The 23,347-nt window shown below is 33.3% G+C and overlaps 3 protein-coding genes and 2 pseudogenes across 5 annotated transcripts; 4 read left to right on the plus strand and 1 right to left on the minus strand.

Moving 5' to 3' along the window:
• Positions 1-3,643: 3,643 nt before the first annotated feature.
• LOC146930412 (uncharacterized) lies at positions 3,644-4,390 on the plus strand. The gene has a single exon (XM_085701966.1). It carries the CDS (start codon positions 3,748-3,750, stop codon positions 4,156-4,158), a length of 411 nt encoding a protein of 136 aa, XP_085558092.1. The 5' UTR covers positions 3,644-3,747; the 3' UTR covers positions 4,159-4,390.
• A 2,537-nt stretch (positions 4,391-6,927) lies between these two features.
• LOC146930413 (uncharacterized) lies at positions 6,928-10,000 on the plus strand. The gene is given in 3 exon segments (XM_085707556.1): positions 6,928-8,163; positions 8,165-8,537; positions 9,754-10,000. Coding segments are annotated over 3 exon segments (1,707 nt in total). The 3' UTR covers positions 9,852-10,000.
• Positions 10,001-11,213: 1,213 nt separating this feature from the next.
• Positions 11,214-12,939, plus strand: LOC146930414 (UDP-glycosyltransferase 79A6 pseudogene; annotated as a pseudogene). Its single transcript, XR_015006363.1, has one exon. The product of XR_015006363.1 is annotated as a UDP-glycosyltransferase 79A6 pseudogene (transcript).
• Positions 12,940-16,880: 3,941 nt separating this feature from the next.
• LOC146930415 (UDP-glycosyltransferase 79A6 pseudogene) lies at positions 16,881-18,688 on the plus strand (annotated as a pseudogene). The gene has a single exon (XR_015006364.1). The product of XR_015006364.1 is annotated as a UDP-glycosyltransferase 79A6 pseudogene (transcript).
• Positions 18,689-19,736: 1,048 nt separating this feature from the next.
• On the minus strand, positions 19,737-22,221 carry LOC146930416 (zinc finger, C3HC4 type family protein). Its single transcript, XM_085701954.1, has 3 exons — positions 22,004-22,221; positions 21,812-21,919; positions 19,737-20,121 (listed from the first exon to the last, which is right to left on the minus strand). The coding sequence occupies exons 1-3, from the start codon at positions 22,022-22,024 to the stop codon at positions 20,005-20,007; spliced, it is 246 nt and encodes an 81-aa protein (XP_085558080.1). The 5' UTR covers positions 22,025-22,221; the 3' UTR covers positions 19,737-20,004.
• Positions 22,222-23,347: the final 1,126 nt, after the last annotated feature.

Consider the following 23,347-nt stretch of genomic DNA (forward strand, 5'->3'; position numbering starts at 1 on the left):
CATATCAATACTGAAGGATATTTTAGTAAAATGACTCATAATTTTTTTTAAAAACTCATTAAAGGAAACTTTATCTTAAAAATACAATTCAAACACATGTAAAAATCATAATAATGTAATTTTCTATGTAAAGTCACTACTTTAATTGCTTAAACAATGTACTAAGGACATTTTTTTATAGATAAACGAAATGATAAATAATTATTAAAACTCGATGAGCCGAGGTTCGAACTCCGGCCACGACGTCCTGCCTAAACATTTCGACATTTTTACCAATTAAGTTATAGAACTAATGAACCACACTTGTTACTGTGTTAGCATTTTTGCAGTGGTTGTGATTATAATTTATTTACCTCTCAACTAAAAACTTAAGGGAAATGCTAATGAGTGTTCCCGGTACACTAAAGAATCTTAAAAGATAAGTCTTTATGAAAGTTTGTGTATTCGGTGCATTGAAAACGACAATATTAACTATTTTAAAGAATATTTTCTTAATTAAAAATGTTTAAAGAGTGTCTTAGGAACACTCGTTAACAATATCCAAAACATAATTCGAGTGATAATGTGGGTGTAAGAAAAAGTGTTCTTTTTTCCATTGTTTTTAATGACTCTTTAATTGGACAAAAGTTTCTTCAAGCGACATTGAAATAATAAAATTGAGATGTGGTAATTATGTAGGGGAAAAAAAATTGTCTCTCATCAGGAGGTAAAGAAATGTTGGTGCTGCTACAAGGAGAAGGATTTATGAGTCATAGTAACTATCCACTTTCTCTAAACACAAGGGAATGCCATGGAAGTGAATATATATATATATATATATATATATATATATATATATATATATATATATGGATTTGCTAGAACACACCCACTAATTTTTATGTGGGAGTGTTTTAGCAAGCTACACCTTAAGGTGTATTTAACTACTTTTTAGTTATAACTTGCTAAAACACACATTCTAAAAAATAAGTGGGTGTATTATAGCAAATGCCTATAGGAGTTGCTAACGTACACCCACTTATTTTTTTAGAAGGAGTGTTTTAGCAACATTCACCTTAAGGTGTATTTAACAACTTTTTAGTTATATCTTTGCTAAAACACACCTTAATAAAAACTAGTGGGTCTATCCTAGCAAACCTCATATATATATATATATATATATATATATATATATATATATATATATGGGGTTTGCTAGAACACACCCACTAGTTTTTATGTGGGAGTGTTTTAGCAAAGCTACACCTTAGGGTGTAATTAACCACTTTTTAGTTATTTACTTGCTAAAACACTCCCACATAAAAACTAGTGGGTGTGTTCTAGCAAATGCCTATAGGATTTGCTAGAACACACCCACTTGTTTTTGTTAGAAGGTGTGTTATAGCAACATACACCTTAGGGTGTATTTAACCACTTTTTAGTTATTTACTTGCTAAAACACTCCCACATGAAAACTAGTGGGTGTGTTCTAGCAAACCCCTATATATATATATATATATATATATATATATATATATATATAAGTAAAGAAAGTTTGCTCAAAAAAGAAGGTAAAGAAAGCATGAAGAATGACATGATTATTAAGGTCACATCATATATTCACATATATGGAGTGACGGAGTGGGAAGTATATATAACACTATACGAAGGCATTGTTATTCAGCTACTGCATGCGATTTGTGCCTTCGCAATAATGTGGCAAAGCATATGCTTGCAGCCAGAGCATTTGTTACCTTAGCTACCCTTCTAAGCTAAGCCAACCCCACGCTTTAATGACCTATAGTTTTCCACGTTGCAAGGAAGCAAGATATATAAGAATCTTTGGACTAGCACATTATTATCTACAGGACACTATGGAGCCTCTAATTCCTTACAAACTAATTTTGTTAAGTAGTTAATGAATTTCATTAAAGGGTTAAATATGTTTTTGGTCCCTATAAAATGGCGACCTTCTAAGTTTAATCCTTACTTAATTTTAATAGCTTTTTTAATCCCTACAAAAAAAAAATTACTTATAATTTTAGTCCATGCTAAAATAAATTTTGTTTAATTATCCTTAAACTCTTAAATTTTTTAACGATTCTTTTTATACAAGTTTAGAACACTATGAAAGGTTCATTTACTAAAATCTATAATTTTTTAACATGAAATAAATTAAATATAAATTTTTTAAAACGACAAAAGTTTAAGATATAAGTAACAAAAATATGGACGTAGAAATCAAATTTTTGCGATATTTTTTTCGGAGGACCTTTTAATAACGTTCTTAACACGCCTGTAAAAAATTGTTGAAAAACTTAAGAGTTTAAGCATAAATTAAACAAATTTGGATTGAGTAAGGACTAATATTGAGTGCAGAAATTTTTTGTAGGGATTAAAAATGCTATTAAAATTAAGTAAGGACTAAACTTATAAGGTCGCCATTTTGTAGGGACCAAAAACATAATTAACCCTTCATTAAATAATTAATTATTTTGGAGAATCTGAATTCGAATTTAAATGCAACAATTTTTAACTAGATTATATTTACTTTAAGTCGAACTTCAAATTATCAAAATACCCTATCCCTAAAAATAGAAGGTTTTAAAAAATAAATATCTTTTGCCGGAATCATAAAACGGAAATGCTTTGTATCGCGAGAAAAATTTCCCGAATGCTTCCCGACGCACTAAAAACAACAGCAATCCCTTAATTGTAGGTAACCGCCCAGCATGCATGTGGGAATTTTTATTTTTTTTTGGCACCAAAGGAATTACCATTCTCGAGACTTTCGGGATAACTTTTGTCTGGAAATATAGCATCACTCATCATAATATAGTGCTTAAACATCTAGATCCACTATAGCTATTGCACATAAATAAATTTTTCATGATTAATGTTTTAAAATTGGATGGATGTTAATTAATGATCGAATGATTTTATTCACTAGTCCACGCTTACTCAAGAACATTTTTTTTTTAGAGAACGCTTAATCATGAACATAAACATGATTAAATACTCCTTTTTTTTCATTGGAAAAAACTGAATTATAAGCATTAGTTTGCCAATAGATTTGGCTCATTTCATTTGATTGCACAATCGGTTAAATCGGGGTTGCATCTGGTAGAATATGTTAGACTTCCGCTATAACATGGCAAGTTAAAGTTTAAATCCTAAGAGATGTGTCTACAATTAGTGACCAACAATGTCTCAAAATATGACTATTTTTAATTGAAGGAACCTTCGAAAGGAAAAAAAATGTAATTTCTGAAGAAGAAAAAATATATAATTGATGTTGGTAGTCCTCATAAAATAAGAATTGATTGGATTTGGATTGGATATTACTCTTCTTTTAACTAGAAGTTTACCTAAATGCATAATTTGTTCTCCAAATTTCATTGGCCACATTTTCTAAGGAATAAACTGGATAAAGTCACATATATTTACATTGTTGTGAATATCGATCCGATCTTGATTGGACAGACCATATTTTAGTTGCATAATTTATTTATTTTTTTGCAAAATTAAAATTTGAGTAGTCGAATCTTAATTAGACAATGTAGATTGTGTGACAGTGTAAATGTTGAATAATTCTAAAGACAGGAATCCAGGTACCCTTTTCACAAGATATAAATTCAAGTTCAAGGACCAATACTTCCTCAAGACCTGAAAACATTATAAAAGGCCAAGGCAACCACCACAGCTTCTCACCCAAAAGCTACACATTTTCTTCTTCTAAATTATTTACACAAATCCAAAATAACAAACATGAGTTCCTTTAACTTGTCCTTCTTCTTCTTCTTCACTTCCTTATCACTTCTCTCTATAGCAACATCTCAAGAAAGAGCACCTCATGGACTTGTTTACGAAAACCCTATGGCTTTTCCACCATCAGCATATCTCTTCTTTCATCCCAATGCACAAACTCCTGAGACCAAAAACTCTTGTACTACATCCAAATGTTCATCACTTCCTATGGCAGCTCAAGTAGAAGCTAATCAGAAATATGAAAACAAAGCATCACAGAAAAGTGGGAAACAAATTGGAGCTGGTGCCGTGGCTGGCATTATCTTTGGTGTTGCTTTTGTTGTTCTTTTAGTTGTTGGAGTTTATTATGTTAAGGTCATTCGCCAAGTTAACATGAATAGAACCATTAATAATGCTCAATCTCGTGCTTAATATGTATTGAAGTAATATCTCACTTTCTTATTTCTTAGTCATTTGTTCCATTCTAGGTAAGGTTTTGATACTGATGTATGTGATAACATTCAATTGCTTCTAATTTCTCAAATTTTTATTTGTATGTGTCTATGTTGTAATCTAGTGTGTGCACCAGTTCTTCATTATGGTTAGATAATGTATCTACAATAACTATGATAGTGATCAATATCCAATTTAAATGTTTTCGCAATTTCTTTTTTTTTGTCAAGTAATATAGTTGGAGAAGCAAGGAAATGTGGGTTCGAGCCCCTACATACCAATATTTACGGAGGTATCTACCGAGCTACAAATTTTTTTTTTTTCACAATTAGATACACACACATACACACACATTCTTGAATTCAATTAAAATCTAAAACTTGTCGATTTAGAATTATGTTTCATAATCAATTTCAAAATAAATTTGTATTTTTTTCCGTCAATATATTAAATTATTTTTTAAAAATGTATTTATTTTCATCAAAATCATTTTAGAGCTCGTTTGACGTGTATGATAAACGATGGGACATAATAACTAAATCATACTATGTTTCAATTCATTGTTTGGTGAATCAACATGGTATGATATGAAAATTAAGACATATAATTGTTAAAAGTAATATGATGTTATAAATATGCTAGCTATATCAAGAAACAAATTTTGACTTATGAGTATATGTTTACTTGGAACAAAATTGTAATTTTGTACGTTTTGGTCGAATAATCAAAATAAATTGAGGCGTCTTTAAAATGCTATAAAACTTTGCAGCTTCATTCTATGTATTTTTATATATGTCTATGTAAACAATCATCTCGAAATTGATTTCTAGGTCAAAGATTTTTGCTTTTTTTTTTTTGTTTTTTGAGTTTTTGACATTTTAAAAATTCATAATTAATCTGTCCCTTGACACAAAATTCCAATTTTATGTGAAAAGTTATATTTTAACATCTTAAACATGCATGTAAAAAATCATGAAAAAATTCAACCTTCAGGTCAATTCTCTCAACTTTATGTCTCCTACTTGATTGGGATGACCTTGGTATCCAAGTGCCCTCCTCGAAAGCCATCGTGGTATTTCATCACTCCATTAATACCATGTTTGAGATCTAATGTCCTCATTGATGTTTTTACCGGTCTACAATGGTTATTTTGTGTGCTTATTTTAAATGTATTTTCAGGTTATTTTCAAGTTCGAACTCCATGTGGTTGATGAGATCTCTATAAGATAAACTTGTTTTGTTCATACCATATTTGGTGTAAGAGACGAATGCTGATTATCATGAAATTATGCATCCTATTAGTATCATTGAGAACATGTCAACATATGGTTGGATTAGTCACACCAAAGACTACATATAGTCGATATGAGCAAACATGACAAATATATATTTTGTTTAAAAAGATGGATGATTTTAAAAATTGCAAATCTTGCAATTTTCATGGTCATCTTCCTATGTGAAAGAAATTTGTTAAGATTTTAGGATTAAAGTTTTGCTTTGTTAATTTCCCAATAATTTTTGCACATTTTTATGTGTATCGTTAACTTCTTCTTGACTTTTTTAATCACTAGTATTGATCTCATAATCTCATAGTATTGATAGGAAATGTCTCAATATATGATCTCCCTAATTATATATCTTTATTTTATCATTTCAATGAAGTTCGTTTAGAGTTCATAAAAGGACAGCAGAGGGTGTAGGAGAAAGGAGTGATGTAGATGATCCATTTCCCATTTGAATGAAGTTTAATTTTAGGGAAAATTACATTCACCTCCCCTGAGGTCTATGAAAATGACACTAACACCCCCTCTAGTTTTAAAACTTACACTAACCTCCCTTAAGTTTTTGTTAAATAGACAAACACCTCCTTTGCTATCAACACTGTTAATTTCTTCTGTTAACTCAATTTTTTTTAGTATATTCAATTAACCTTTAATGGAGGAAAACCTCCATTGTTGAACTTAAATCAATTTAAGAAACAAAATTCAAATGAGTATATCAAACATTCAAGAAAGCTATTCCAAACATTCAAGAAACCATAGGTTATGGCTTTTTAATTTCACATCGATTCCCCATTTCATTCTCACTTTTCCTCTCCTCCTTAATTTAATTATATATGTTGCACTCAGATTATGGATTATATGATTATGCTCACTCTGATATAATCATCAATTTAATTTGTCATTAATCCTTTCTTTAAACCGTCAATTCCATTTCATTGATCTTTCAAAAAAAAAAAAAACATTCCATTTCATTGATGCTTACTCTCGTAATTGAAATTATCTTTCATTAGCTTAATAAAATCAGAATTTCATTGGCCTTAGAAATCAATTTAGTAGCACAATGGTGGTGAAAGCATACAAACAAGAACACATTTGTAAACATCTATGAAAAGAAAACGGAAAAAGTAACAGAGTTAATAGCAAGGGAGCTATTTGTATATTTGAGGAAAACATAAGGGAGGTTATTGCAAGTTTTAAAATTAAAGGGGGTGTTAGTGTCATTTACATAAAGTTCAAGGGAGGCGACTGCAATTTTCTCTTAATTTTATGTGAAAAAAAAATATATATAACGAAGAAGCTCTTCTCTACGAATACAAAAGAAAGGGCTAAAAGCGTAAATATAAGCTAACTCCAAAGATCATTCAGTAACACAACAATAAAAACATAACCTAACTCCAAACCCTAACATTTGTTACCGTCTGTGTTCACAGTTTCTACAGTTTTCAGGACTTCGCAAAACAAAACAATGGTTACGACAACACATTCAAATTCATATTTACCTGATGAATGCTGGGAATGTATCTTCAAATTCATCATCGACAACAATCGTCGCTACTTGTATCCTCTCTCAGCTGTCTCCAAACAGTTCCTCTCCATCATCGATCCTCTTCGATTATCACTGACTGTCCTCAATCCAACACGCCCTCTCATCCGTCCCCTCTTGAAAAGGTTCACCAATCTTACCTCCCTCAACCTATCTCGCTTCCACGGTAACCTCAACCAACTTCTCCGTCAAATCTCTCGTTTCCCATCTTTGAACATCACGTCACTCAATCTGTCCAACAAACCCATCATTCCGGCAGATGGGTTGCGAGTTTTTGCACAAACGATTACTACTTTGACCTCTCTCACTTGTTCCAGAATTGCTAATTTCAATACCACTGACCTGCTCCTCATCGTGGAATGTTTCCCCTTGCTCGAAGAACTCGACGTCAGCTACCCCTTAAATCACGAAAATTGCTATGTTCAAGGGGTAAAAGCTCTTTCCCTTGCACTTACCAAACTCCGCAAGGTTAATCTTTCTGACTTTCCCATAAACGATCAATCTCTTTTCCGCTTGTTAAAGAATTGTAAGCTTCTTGAAGAGGTTATCATCACTGCAAAGTCCAGCATGTTTGAGTTTGAATGTAATCTAATAAGCAAACAAGGCATTGTTGCTTCTGCTCTCCGTGAGAGACCAACATTGAGTTCTTTCTCCTTTTCTGGCAGTAGCCCTTATGTCATACCAGACTTCACTGCTTCATATATTATTGGCTCATTAGTGAGTTTGAAGGGTTTGACTTGTCTTAGTTTGCGTTCTTTGTATATCTCGGATGAGTTACTCTACTCTATTGCAAGGGAAGGTCTTCCTTTAACGAGGCTTGTCCTTCGAAATTGCACCGGCTATAGTTATGATGGAATCTTTTGTTTGTTATCCAAAGGTCATGGTGTCCATCATTTGGATCTTGAACGTAACATGTTTCTGAATGATCAACATGTTGTCAAGTTGTGTTCATTTCTTGGTGATTTGATGTCCATAAACCTTAGTAATTGTGATAAGCTCACTGAACGTGCTTTGTTTACACTTGTTAGGAAGTGTCATTCACTTAGTGAGATCAAAATGGAACATATTGGGAGTAAGAGTGGAGGGAATTCTCAATCTTTGGTGGATTTTGGTGTGTACCCTCAATTAAAGTCTCTCTATTTGGGCCGCAATTCATGGTTAAACGTTAAATGATGAAAGAATCATAATGTTTGCTTCAATTTTCCCCAATTTGCAGCTGCCTGATTTGACTTCTTCCGTAAACATATCAGAAGGTATTTGTGAAGTTTTAAGGAGATGTTGTAAGATTAAGCATTTGAACTTATCAGGTTGTTATAAAGTGAAACTACATAGTATCAACTTTGCAGTTCCCAAGCTGGAGGTGTTGGACTTGTCAGGTGTTGGACGTTATGTCACAGAGAAGGGAGTGAAACATATGGTAGAAAAATGTACACAACTGAGAGAAATTAATTTGGGGGATTTGCATTTAAGTGACAAAAAGAGGAAATTCTTCTCGCGTCGTGGATGCCTTCTTTACAAATGTGCATTTACCCGTTGCTTTGATAATTTCCAAACTATATATAATGTACAATGTAATGCAAGCGGTTGAATGTCGTGTTGTTAAATGTGTGTGTACATAGTTTTAGTTTTATTTTTACCATCGTTGTACTCTCAAATACCACCTCCACCAATTTTGTACTCAAATGCCTCCTCCACCATTTTTGTGCTCTCAAACATTACTTCATCCATCATTTTAAATTCAAACGCTACTACACGAATTCAACGCCCTTCAAATTAACCTTAAACATCATTCAGCTGTTCAGCGGTTGCAAGACCATGTCCTTCAAACTATCTCAGTGAATGGTTGCGAGACCACCATCTTTTGTAGTGTATGAATCTCATCTATCTTCACTAGCAATTCTAGTTCGATTTGTTATTACTGTTTGATTTGTTTGTTGTTGTTGTTGGAATTATTAGCTTGAGTTTGATTTATTTTGCTTGCTGAAGTTTGATCTCATTGGTGTCTTAATACTTTCTCACTTGTCACAAATCTGTCAAAAATGTTTCAGACTTAGAAGAGCATTTCTCTTGCCTACGAATCGTAGTTGTGTTGCGATTTTATGTACATAAACTATTGTGCGCCATAGATAATCTATTTAGACTTTTTATACGAGCAAATTTACTTAATTATATCTGTTGGCTTAATTAAAGGCATGCCTAACTACTCATTACACATGTAGGACATAAAAGCCTAACTTATATCAAACAATAACTGAACCTTTAATTCATAAAAGTTGCGTATATGGCAATGCTTGTTATTAGGGTCTTAAAACTTTTCTTTATATATGTTGAACTTCATAGTGCTTTTGCAGGGCGATTTTATTTTTGGGTGGGATTTACTGCATTGCCATGGCTGTTAGCATATATGACATCAGAAGCAGCAACTTCAATTGATGCATATGATGCTGTCCTTGTTTAGTGATGTAGTTTCAATTGATGGGGCTGTGGTTTGGTATAAAGGTTATATGGATCTTTGGTTGAAAGGTCCTAATATTTGTATAAACTCATGTATTTGTGTCCTAATATCCCATTTAATTTAGGTATATATGAATAGGATCCGAAGTGATCACCGAAGTTCTGGTATCTAGCCCCGTTGGATCTTTATTTTGGCGGGTGTGATTGTTAATTTGGTGTGGGCTTCACAATCAATTGAGTGACATTTTAAAAATGAGAAATTATCATTGTTGATTCATTTTGTGTATGCTACAGGAGGAGATCCAGTGAAGATGGTTGCAGTTCAAAGAAATTTAAGCAAGTTTGGAATTAATAAAATAGCTAGAACTGGAAAGGTTTCAAAGCTCAATTGAGTACCTAAGAATTTTGTCTATTTTGTCCATTTTCTCATTCATTGTTTTGTGACTGTTGGAGAAAAAAGTTTGTCTTGTTGGATTAATGTGTAGTTTTCCAAAATCATATGTTGAGTGGTAAATGTTATTAACCTCATTGTTACTGTTTATTCTAATCTTATGCTTTATTTGCTAATGAATGTGATGAATTATATCAATCTTAGGTTAGGATTTGATACTGAGTTTATTCATAGTGAGTAACTCATGTAGCAGTAGAACAGAAACCAATGTGACTCACATTTTGCTGTTGAAACCAAAAGCAATATGTTTGTGAATGCTATCATAATGGTTTCAATCAGATTGAGATACGAACACAAACATTGCTTTCAGTAAGGCAAATGACATTGATGATACTAGTATTTCCAATAAAACTCGCAGGAATCAATGCAGTCAATTGATTAGAAACATACAATTGCTCAAATTTGAGTAACAAAAGCTTCATAATCACAAGCTCGGACTTCTCAAATTGTTTTTGCATCTACTGCACTTGAGCGTTTTTCAAACCACCGAGGACCAAATTGCTCGTCTAAAAACTCAATGCATAGAATTAGTAACTTAGGCAGATCACCAAGGATTTCACATGATGAGTTTTAAGAATCTTGGATTTTTAAAATTCATTGTTTAGACAAAGTAACATAATTCAAAGGATTTATCTGACAATAATTTAGTCACGTCTGATTGGCTTGCTTGATCCTATATCGGCTACTGACAATTGGTTATTTGAAGAAGCAAAAAGAAGAAAGTCAAAGAATATTTATATCGAAATGGTGTCTACTATTACATCCTAAACACTACTGTTTGTTTAATATGTAAATATGATGCTCCCCTTCATGGGAGACTTGTTTATATTAAGTACTGTACCTATCAAGCCAAACGTGTCCCAAATCTAATAACATTATACATTTTTTTGTGTGTTGTGTTAACTTGCTGAAAAGTAGCTGAATTATGTGAATCTTATTTGCCATATGAAATAAGCACATGTTTTCTTTTTTAAAAGAGAGTTTATGGATGAATAATTGAAGAATATATAATTTTTTTATAAATTTTTTAGGTAGGTAGGGACCAATTTGTCCTCTTTTTTGAATTTGTGTATCTAATTTTGTTGTTTTCTGGATAAAGAAAATCCAATAATGTGTAACCACCATTGTTTTAATACAATAATTTATTTCTACTTTTGTTTTAATACAATAATTTGTTTCTACTTTTTTTTAATACAATAATTTGTTTCTACTTTTTTTTAATGCAATCATTTATTTCTACTTTTACTATTGTAAAAACAAATCTTTTTATGTTAAAAGAGCAACGTTGGCCACCATTCTTGTTACACCATTCATAGAAACAACACAAAGTGATACTAAATTAGGCAAAGATGAGTAGTGAAAGGATAACCAAAAGTGAGATTCATGTAGCTATGTTTCCCTTCCTTGCATTTGGTCACATTAGTCCATTTGTGCAACTATCCAACAAGTTATTCTCTCATGGAATTCACATCTCATTCTTTTCACCTTCAGCTAACATTCCAAAAATCAAATCAACCTTCAATCTCAGCCCTTCAATCCATATCATTCCCCTTCATTTCTCGGATAACTTACCATGTAACACCGCAGAATTGCACCCTGACATGTTTGGCACATTCTTTCAGACAATAGACTTAATGCAAGATCAAGTAAAAACCATTTTATTGAAACTAAAACCCCATTTTGTCTTCTTTGACTTTGCACAAAATTGGCTCCCAAAAATAGCTTCTGAACTCAGCATAAAATCTGTTTACTTCTCAGTCTATTCTGCCATTTCGGGTTCTTACGTATGGCCTTCAAGAGGAAGAGACGTCACTTATGAGGATCTTAAAAATCCTCCATTTACATATATTCCAAATTCAAAACTTACCCTTCAAACCTTCCAAGCCAAAATTATATTCATGATGCTTTACCATAAATTTGGCGACAATCCAATGGTTTCTGATAGAATCATACAAATCCTTAGTGAATGTTCACTAATAGTGTTCAAGAGTTGCAAGGAAATAGAAGGTCCTTATCTAGATTATTTTCAAAACCAATTTGAAAAACGGGTTCTTTTTTCTGGAGTACTTGTTCCAGAGCCATCAACGGACGTGCTTGAGGAAAAATGGACAAAATGGTTAGATAACTTCACGACCAAGTCAGTGATATTGTGTTCCTTTGGTAGTGAAACATTTCTAAGTGATGATCAAATCAATGAACTAGCAATAGGGTTGGAACTAACAAATTTACCCTTCATTTTAGTCTTAAATTTTCCATCAAATCTCAATGCTAAATCTGAGTTAGAAAGAGCATTACCGGAAGGGTTCTTAGAAAGAGTGAAGAAAAGGGGAGTTGTACATAGTGGTTGGTTGCAACAGCAACTTGTTTTGAAGCACTCAAGTGTTGGGTGTTATGTCTGTCATGCTGGTTTCAGTTCTGTGATAGAAGCTATAGTTAATGATTGTCAGTTGGTGTTGCTACCTTTCAAGGGTGATCAGTTTTTAAATTCTAAACTCGTTGCTGATGATTTGAAGGCTGGGGTAGAGGTGAATAGGAAAGATGAAGATGGATTTTTCGAGAAAGAGGAATTGTTTGAGGCTGTGAAAACTGTTATGCTGGAAGTTGATAAAGAGCCAGGGAGACAGATAAGACAAAATCATATGAAATGGAGGGAGTTTCTATTGGATAAGGAAATTCAGAACAAATTCATCACAGATCTGGTTGCGCAGTTGAAGTATTTGGTTTAGTGCACGTTGGGAATACAGTGAATTTGGTAGAATCATGTATGTCATTGCGATTTTGACAAAAACTACGCTTTAATGCTTTTAACATAATCAAAATGTCCTTGCAGACATACACTTTGTCCACTCCTGCCCTTGGAAAATAAAGTTTGCTGAAGACTTGATTAGCTTTTACTAGGTTTTAGGTAATTGGATGTGTTGGATATTATTGTGTCTGAAAATCAGTCCTTCATTGACTGATTATAATGTATTTGTTGTTATAATCTGTGTTTGATTTTGTGATAGTCGGAAGTGATTTTGATTGAGGAATTCATAACATGTTTAATTTTACCTTGTATTTTTTTGCTGCGAAAGAAAATACAAAATGTAAAAATCATCAGAACGTCACTTTAGATTGTTTTTGACTGCCTACTTGAGACACTGTTATGCACGCACACATATTCGTGTATCAAATTATTAATTTTGACACATGCATTAAGCACATTCACGAGCTTGATGAGCATGCAATTTAGAGATATGTGTCTCTGGAGAAGAAACTACTTGTCAGCCTTGCTTGCATGTTGGCTGATTTACATATGGTGAAAGGTAAGCCCTATTAAGGTGCCAGATAGTTATAGCATTAACGTAGCCAGCGTCAGTGGCTATTGGATCGATATTGGACGGTGTAGATTTCAAACGGTTGTGATATTGTTTAAAAACTAAGTTTAAAACTGCACTGTTCAACCTCCGACCCAATGTTTATTGATGTGGCTGACATTGTGAATGCGGAAACCTGCAACTCAGATCTGAATTCTCTATCTTCCGGTCCAAAAGGAAGAACTTGTATATACAATGATAAAATCTTGCGGTGCACTGTACACCACCTATAAAGTTGACATCACTTTTAGCGTGATTCAACTTTGATTCGCCACGCTGTGGAAGTCTTGTCCCTATATTTGAACCAAAACATAAAGACAATATTGAATTGCCTTATATTTTATCTATTCTCCAAAGTGGCTAATTTCTATGCAATTTCTAAACTAATGCTTTATTCATAACGTAGCTTTTCCCTCTACCACTAGAACCACATAACTGCCAAAACTCCAAAGCTAAAGAATCATATATTAGTACAATGCTGACAAGTGAGTGAATCATTTGTTTGTTTTTATTGACAACAGGTAACAATAGTAATTTTTAACATTTATAGATCAGTTGAGTTCTAAGGAAGGAAAATTAGGTATTTTGATGCATATATAACTAAGCATCCTAGACATACACACACATATATAGCAGCAACTGTGTCTGTGTGATTACCATTACTAGCTAGGAAATAAAATTACTATTAATGCAATGTGAGTGCAAATTTGAGAGGGAATCAAGTAAGTGTAAAAGGTAATGATTGGAATAATAGAATTCCTTCACAAATGCCTTTTTGAGTTTGAAATTGCAAACTTTAGCATTGGATTTGACCCAAAATTTGTAAGAAAGAGAAAAACTATTCTTCTCAAATTTAAGCCAAAACACATTAAAACCATTAATACCAAAACATTTTTTATACGTACCAGTAATTTCTTCTTTTTCTACTTATGAATGCTCATGTCTGTAAGATGCTTTTGCAAGATTCAGTCACAGGATCAATTTGTGCTACATCTGTTTCGGGTAGATCATATCAACATTTTCTATTAGAACAACTATAAACAAGGATATCCAAAACAAGAAAACATCTTGCTGTGTTATGGCTTTGTGGCTCATTCTCACTGAATTCATTTCATGCCCGGTGGAATTAACAAAGGCATTCAGATATAGGAATTAACAATGGTGTTCTAAAGAGGTATAGAACTAAAATGATATATGGAGAAATAATATTAAATCCATGTAGAAGAGATAAGTGTGTAGAACTCTCCCTTAGAGCCTAAAAAAAGGGAAAGCATGTCATTTGTAAACCGAGCTAGTAAACCCAATAAAAAAAAGTAGAAACAAGCAAACAAGAATCTAAGTATTCTCTCAAGTAATAGAAACTTTTCTCATAAAAGGACGCTTCAGAGAATCAAGGGGAGTAACTCAGATGAGCGTTCTTCAACCTCCTTTCCTTTGTTCTTAATGTTTTTCATTATTCAACTTTGAACCGAATATTCCAAATGTTAAGTCTATATTAGCTTTAGGTCGAATAGCTGGATCGAGATGATAATCAGTGCAACGATAATTCAATGAGACATTGGGAGTTACTTATTTTAGTGTTGTAAGCATAAACCTCCAATAGTAATTGGCATTAGAAACTTAATTAACCCATTGAGAAGAAAGAGCGGATTTAATTTATTTTAATTGTTCAACAAACTACTCTTGCAAATCCCCTCATTTACTGTTTTTATTCATAAATAGTTAATTGTCAAGTAAAAAACAACAATCTATATAGAGACGATAACTTACGAATTTATTACTTTGAATAGTTTGGAGCACTTGCCGAATTTGTCATAATGTTTTAGTGTCGTTTCCAGAGATTGTTGATCTTTTAAAAAAAAAGCAATTCACTTTACTTATTTTTTTCTTGTTTTTATTTATTTTAGTCTCTTTTATCTATCTCTTGTTTGCAATGTTGTTGAAAAGTAGTTATTTTGTTTCATGTGAAGTGCATATTCAGGTACCTTACTATTTGACTCTGAAATGGAATGAACTGCCGAGACCATGATTGGAGGTTAGGAGGTTGAAGGAGTTTAATTTGGCTATGATTGGTAAATAGTGTTGGAGGAGAGAGATGGTTAATGGTGTTAGCAGCTCGTTATGGTGAGGAGAGGTGGGTTTGTTATAGACAATGAGTATGTTCGATTTGGTGGCAAAACTTAAATTTGATTCGAGAGGGAGTAGGTTCGGGGGTTGGAAGCTAGTTAGTTGATGACATATGGATCTTCCACTCTATTTTGGAGGGATCTTTGGATGGAAGATGCTCGTTCGATGTAAGATTTAGAAGGTTGTATGAGTTATCTAAGAACAAGTTGGCAACAGTGGGGCGAAAATGTTTTGGTTTGGTTGAAAATGGAGAAGGAGCAGGTTTGTTGGCTCGGGAGGAAGAACAAATAAGGGAGCGTAGGGATTTGTTATCTTCTATTGTTTTCTAGGATGGTTTGGAGAATAGATGGGGTTGCCAATTACATCTGTCAAACTCCTTCACTGTAAGCAATGCTTATCAATTCTTGGCAATAAGGAATTACAACAATTTACCAATTATTGCTAACATTCTTAGGTTTAAAGAGGTTCCTCTAAAAGTTTAACTTTTCGCATGGCGTTTGCTTCTCAACCATATTCTGACTAAAGATAATTTGTTTAGGCGAGGGGTGCTTGAGGATAACAATCAAATATGTATGGGAGGTTGTGGAATAAATGAAGATGTGGATTACTTATTTATCATATGTGCAGTTTTTGGGAAAATTTGATCATTGGTTACAAATTGGTTAGGTTTTGTAACAATAAATCCATGTGCTATTACGGGTTATCTTGTCAAATCTGCTTTTGACACTTCTTATGTTGGAAGGACTTGTGTGGTTGATACATTTCATTTTGGCTTTTTTTTTAAAAATGTGAATAGACGGTGCTCGTAACTATATAAAGATAAACGAGTCAACTCAATGATATGAGTTGAAATATATATTGCTCAAGTTCAACTCAAGTTAACAAACTTGGTTTTCAACTTATTTGTTTCATGAATCAGGTTCAACAAATTAATTATCGAACAGAATCTTGAACTCAATTTGAGTTTGCTCAGCTCATTGTCCATCTTAGATGGAATCCTTCATTATTTCAACTTTGTAAAATTACAATCTTAGCCTAAGATCTTTCATTGTCTTGCACTTGCAGCCACATAAAAATAAATGTGATTCACGTGGTAGCTTGCAAACCCACACGGTAGATTCCTTGTTCTATATTAACAAATACATAATGCATCACATTAACAGCCAAGTTCGTACGCCATTCATGAATATATGCAGCTATATCTACGTACATAAGTGAGGGACCAAAACAAATACGTACAAATAAAAATAAACAAAAAAACGAATATCAATGTTTATTAGTAAATGAAAATACAATAAAAAGTAATTTTATCGTTTTCTAGATAAAGAAAATAAAGGCTTCTAGAGTGACAGAACTCAGAAGCAAGTCCATTAATGTGTAGACCACCATTGTTTAAATGCAATTTATTTCTATATCTACTATTACTTTTTTTTTTTGGTACAACTATATCTACTATATCTACTATTACTATTGTAAAAAAAGTAATTTTTATGTTTATAAGAGAACCGTTGGCCACCATTCTCGTAAGACCATTCTTAGAAACAACACAAAGTGATAATATATTAGGCAAACATGAGTAGTGAAAGGATAATCAACAATGAAATTCATGTAGCTATGTTTCCCTTCCTTGCATTTGGTCACATAAGTCCATTTGTGCAACTATCCAACAAGTTATTCTCTCATGGAATTCACATCTCATTCTTGTCACCTTCAGCTAACATTCCAAAAATCAAATCAACTTTCAATCTCAACCCTTTGATCCATATCATTCCCCTTAACTTCCCAAATAACATACCAAGTAACACTTCTATATTGCACTCGGGCATGTTTGGCACACTCATTCAAGCAATAGACTCAATGCAAGATCATGTAAAAACCATTTTGTTTGAACTTAAACCCAATTTCATTTTCTTTGACATTGCAACAAGTTGGACCCCAAAAATAGCTTCTGAACTTGGCATAAAATCTGTTTACTTCTCGGTCTACTCAGCCATTTCAGCATCTTACCTATGTTCATCTTCAAGACTTGATGATACTAAGGGAAGAGACATCACTTATGAGGATTTTAAAAATCCCCCACTTGGGTATTTTCCAAATTCCAAGCTTTCCCTTCAAACCTTCCAAGCCAAAAATATTTTCATAGCACTCTTCCAATCTTTTAACTTTCATAAAGTCATGCAAAACTTTAGTGAAAGCTCACTAATAGTGCTCAAGAGTTGCAAGGAAATGGAAGGTCCTTATCTAGATTATTTTCAAAACCAATTTGAAAAACCAGTTCTTTTTTCTGGAGTACTTGTTCCAGAGCCATCAATGGACCTGCTTGAGGAAAAATGGATGAAATGGTTAGATGATTTCCCAACCAAGTCAGTGATATTGTGCTCCTTTGGTAGTGAAACATTTCTAAGTGATGATCAAATCAATGAACTAGCAATTGGGTTGGAACTTACAAATTTACCCTTCATTTTAGTCTTAAATTTTCCATCAAATCTCAATGCTAAATCTGAGTTAGAAAGAGCATTACCGAAAGGGTTCTTAGAAAGAGTGAAGAATAGGGGAATTGTACATAGTGGTTGGTTGCAACAGCAACTTGTTTTGAAGCACTCAAGTGTTGGGTGTTATGTTTGTCATGCTGGTTTTAGTTCTCTGATAGAAGCTATAGTTAATGATTGTCAGTTGGTGTTGCTACCTTTCAAAGGTGATCAGTTTTTAAATTCTAAACTCATTGCTGATGATGTGAAGGCTGGGGTAGAGGTAAATAGGAAAGATGAAGATGGATTTTTTCAGAAAGAGGAATTGTTTGAGGCTGTGAAAACTGTTATGGTGGAAGTTGATAAAGAGCCAGGAAGACGGATAAGAGAAAATCATATGAAATTGAGGGAGTTTTTATTGGATAAGGAAATTCAGAACAAATTCATCACAGATCTGGTTGCGCAGTTGAAGTCTTTGGCTTAGTGCACGTTGGGAACGATGGTGAATTTGGTACAATCATGTCTGTCGTTGTGATTTACACAAAAACTATGCTTTAATGCTCGTCAAACTCACTTTGATGCTAAACATACACTTTGTCCACTCCGACCCTTGGAAAATAAATGAAGTTTGCTAAAGACTTGATTAGCTTTTACTGGTTTTTATTTTTCCTTTTTAAGTAATTGGATTGTATATGTTGGATATTATTGTGTCTGAAAATCAGTCCTTCATTGACTGACTATAATGTATTTATTGTTATAATGTCTGTTTGATTTTGTGGTAGTCGGGATTGATTTTGATTGAGGAATTCATAACAAGTTTAATCTTACCTTGTATTTTGCTTCAAAATAAAATGCAAAATATAAAAATCATCAGAGCCTCACTTTGGATTGTTTTGACTGCCTACTTGAGACACTGTTACGCACGCACACATATTTGTGTATCAAATTATTAATTTTGACACATGAAATTTCAAGGGAATTAGTTAAATCCATGCATTAAGCACGTTCACAAGTAGTCTCTGGAGAAGAAACTACTTGTCAGCCTTGCTTGCATGTTGGCTGATTTACATATGGGGAAAGCTAACGCATCATCCCCAAATACACAAGGAGCGAGCCCTATTAAGGTTCCAGATCAGAAAGAGGGAGTTACCGTAGCGCATGGGTGTAAAAACTCCTGGTCATGTGCTATCTGTGAATTTGGATACGCTGTAGTCACTGGTTCTAGCATTAACGCAGCCAGCCACATCGGTGGCCATTGGATTGATATTGGACGGTACAGATTTCAAACAGTTGTTCTTTGTTTAAAAACTAAAAAACTAAGTTTAAAATTGCACTGTTCAATCTCGACCCAATGTTTATCGATGTGGCTGACATTGTGAATGCAGAAAACCTGCAACTCAAAGGGATCTGAACTCTATATCTGCTTGTCCAAAAGGAAGAGCTTGTATATACAATGATAAGATCTTGTGGTACACTGTAGAATTTGCCTTTGGATAATTGAATTTCAAAGAGAAATGTTTCTTTTTCTTTGTTTCCCATAGATTCCTTAACTGGAGATAATCCTATTCGAGACAATGTCAGACATTACATGTGTACACCACTTCTAGTCGGGATTCGACTTTGATTTGCCACGCTGTGGAAGGCTAGTCCCTTCCACTATACCAAACTCTCGTTGGTAAAAGGAAATTGTTTCTAATTGATAGTTATTTGAACCAAAACGTAAGACAATATTGAAGTGCCCTATATTTTATCTATTCTCCTCCGTGGTCAATTTCTAAAATAATGCTTTATTCATAACGTAGCTTTTCCCTCTACAACTAGAACCTCAGAACTGCCAAAACTCCGAAGCTAAAGAATCATATATTAGCACAATGCTGACGAGTGAATCATTTATTGGTTTTTATTAACAACAAGTAACAATAGTACCAACGTTCAGAGGTCGGTAAAGTTCTTAGGAAGAAAAATTGGGTATTTTGATGCATATATTGAAAGTACATAAGAGTGATGCAGACAACATTACATTCGTAAGCACCACTGGTGTACACAGCTGTTCGACAAACAATTTAACATGTGAAGTTAATTAAAAATGAAAATTACCGCATGTTCTGATATCACAATCACACAAAAACTCATAACAACATTTCTACCATCCACGAGAGCTGAGAGACTTTATCAAAGGTCCAAATGTCTGATCCACAGTTTTGTTCCATGAATGTGCAAATTCAGAGCGTGATTTCTTCCCAAATATGGGTTCTCTAACCTGGTGAAACATGAAAGCTGAAAGATTAGAATCTAAAAGTAGCAATTAAACATGAAATTCATAAGACAGTGGTGAGTGGTGACGCTGATAAAATGAATGCCCAGTATTTCAAATGCAAAGTTACTCAAGCCTGTGGAATCCGAAAATATAATATCAATGGAACACATTGACATTCAAAGTCATTGAAAGAAAGGGGTATTAAGTTAGGTGTTGAGCCTATGCAACATCGGAACTCTTCAAGGTGCGTTCGGTGTTTCGACATATTTCAGTGACCAACACAACTCTAACGCATATGGTTACATTCAATCACTTTTATATTCGCAATTATAGGTGCCTGTTGTGCCCACACACTCTTCATGTTTGTGTCAGCTTCAGTGCTTCATAGGTTTGTGCTAGTTAGGATAAACTTTTCCATAATTTGAAATTCACTTCTGCACCTCAAATTTTAAAAAGATCTCTCATTTGGCTTCTTCATTAACACTTATCAACTTATTTAGATGCTAAATGCTTATTTGTTCTATTATTAGTCAAAGGCTGACTCAATGGCCACATATGGGGAAATGAGTATCAGGAATGCAGCGCAATGCAGGTCCAAACCCGCACACCGACTATTAGTGTCTATCACCTACCAACTGAGCTACACGCACAAGACAACTAAATGCTTATTTCAGTTTTAAAACTCCTTTAAGTTGGAAACAAATCCATATTTGGAATTCATCTATGTCCAATAAAATTGTATGTTCAGCCACCTATAAAAACAAATTATGCTATTTTTCAATGCATATAACATAAGTGGCAGCTTCATTCAAGAACAAACTCAATTATCTACCCTTCACCTTACAATTCATTACAATCCAGCCTTAGAAAACTTCAGATCATGCACAAAGACAAAAGCTTTGTTTGGATAAACAACTTAACTAAATGTTAATAGCATAAGAGTTTACCATACAAGTGCATATGTATAAACTAATCTATAACATGCGACAAAATACAACAACAAACAAAAGCATTATCCCACTAAGTGGAGTCGGCGACATGGACCAAATGATGAAATAAAGTGAGATCTATCATATACCATATCTCTATCCAACTCATTAATCTCTAGATCTTTCTTGACTAGTTTCTTTTATAGTTTTTCGGCTCTTCCTCAACCTCTAGTGATTTCACTACCCTCCATCTAATCTATTCTCCATATTAAAGAATCTACATGTCTTCTCTCTGCATGTTCAAACTACCTAAGCGGAGTTTCCACCATCTTTTCTAACATAAAGTCAAGTTATTTTCATGTAAGCTAAAGTTGTTTTCATAAATCCAAAAACACCGAATTTGTTAGGTTGGATATCCGTGGTGTCCCGAGTTCACACCCAAAATCTTCCATTTGTGTATGTGTTTCATGTGGTATTTGTCACTCTATCTACAAACTAATAAAAGTTGTTTTCATAAACTACCGTTGAGAACTTATGAAAATAAGCTGAAAACAAAACAGCTTATCAACATGTCACAAGAGCTTGTAGCAGTAGATACAAGCTCAAATCAAATAAGCGAATCCAAACAGGTCTAAGCACATACAACTAAATTTCCCTCTAACACTCGAATCATTCCCAATCAATGTATTGCCAATTACCAAAATTTCAAAAATAAAATAAAATAGAAAAGAACAACACTAGAAAACCATTAAAAAAGGTTGAACCTGAGAGTGAGATTGAGAATCGGAAATAGAACCATAGATGTATCTACGTTGATCCCATACAACGACACTGGTCAATATAACACCCAATGAAGCTCCCAATAACCGCTCCTGAAACCATTTCAACAAATCAAAATTCACAAATAATCATCAATTGAAACAAAACACTGAAAGAGAATCATAAATTGAAATTACCTGTGTAAGAATGCTAATCATCGTTTCGTTTTGAATTTTTCGGAACAATGTTCCCTATTTGCTTCTGGAAAACGCTTCGCTCTTCCACGACGTCGTATCTCACAAAGGCGCTTCTACAGACTTGGGATATTGTTGGACTCTGTCCTAGAATTACCCTCTTGACCCCAGAAAAAATATTTTTCTTTTCCACTCTATTATCTTCTTAGGCGCGCCTATTTATTTTTCTCCGAAAATACTATTTATTCCGATTATATAATTCAATGATCTAGAAGTTTTATTTATAATTCGAAAACTATGAGTTCCGCAAACCGGATGAAATGATTTTTTGTCTTTATACATTTAACAAAACTTCGTTGTATATGATTATATCAAAGACAATGAACTTCTACTAACATACCGATATAATTATATATAAAATAAATATTATATATATATATATATATATATATATATATATATATATATATATATATATATATGGGTTTGTTAACTTAGATCAACAAAAAATATGAAGGTCCAAGTTAGCAAAAGTGCATCTTTTTATTTGGACAAAAATACATTTAATCTTTATTATTTAAAACTAATAGTTTGAGGGTTACTTTAGTAACTTTCATTTTAAATATTTGTTTTTTTTGAAGAATTTTTAAAAAAAAAAATATTATATGGCATAATCATCCGTTTATCTGCTAGAGTAAGGTTAGTACTTCAACGATCAGAGCGTGTTTGACCTCGTTGAATCGTTTCTCCGACCTAATCAATCAGAGATAATGCTCATTACCGTCATCGGCTAGCTCTTTTAGAATTTGATAATGGATAATTTGATAATCATCAACTGCCATATCATGTAGGCCCACAATTGCACGGAATCCACAATGACCATCATCAGGTACATTTGTCACCTTTTTCAATAAATTCATGCATGAACGACGAGATTTTGTTTTTGTGTTGCATGTCGACTTTAACCAGAGGTGTGTAAGGATTAGGAGAGATATTAATTTAATGGATATTTTTTTCCTGCTTGAGCCTACTGACTTGGACTATGAAGCATGTATATCTGGATCGCGAGAGTCAACATGCTCCTAGAGTAAAGTTGATCACTCATTTAATTGTACAGTATGTTTATCCTTCTTTGGCGTACCTTTTGCATTAAACTTTCTTGGATGTGGATGCATAGAGGTTGTCTTCAACAAAACAAATTGCTGAAACGGCTCTTTAATGTACAACTTCATGTTGTAATCATTATCTTTGAACCAGGCCTGCATTGTGTAACAATAAATTAGTTGGAATGCAGGAAATTGCATTATGTTATGCTGGGGCATTTTGGATTATATAATCCAAATTAAT

The sequence above is a fragment of the Medicago sativa genome, chromosome 4, assembly GCF_051527215.1.
Source record: "Medicago sativa cultivar Bolivia chromosome 4, Bolivia_mono, whole genome shotgun sequence".
Lineage (NCBI taxonomy): Eukaryota > Viridiplantae > Streptophyta > Magnoliopsida > Fabales > Fabaceae > Medicago > Medicago sativa.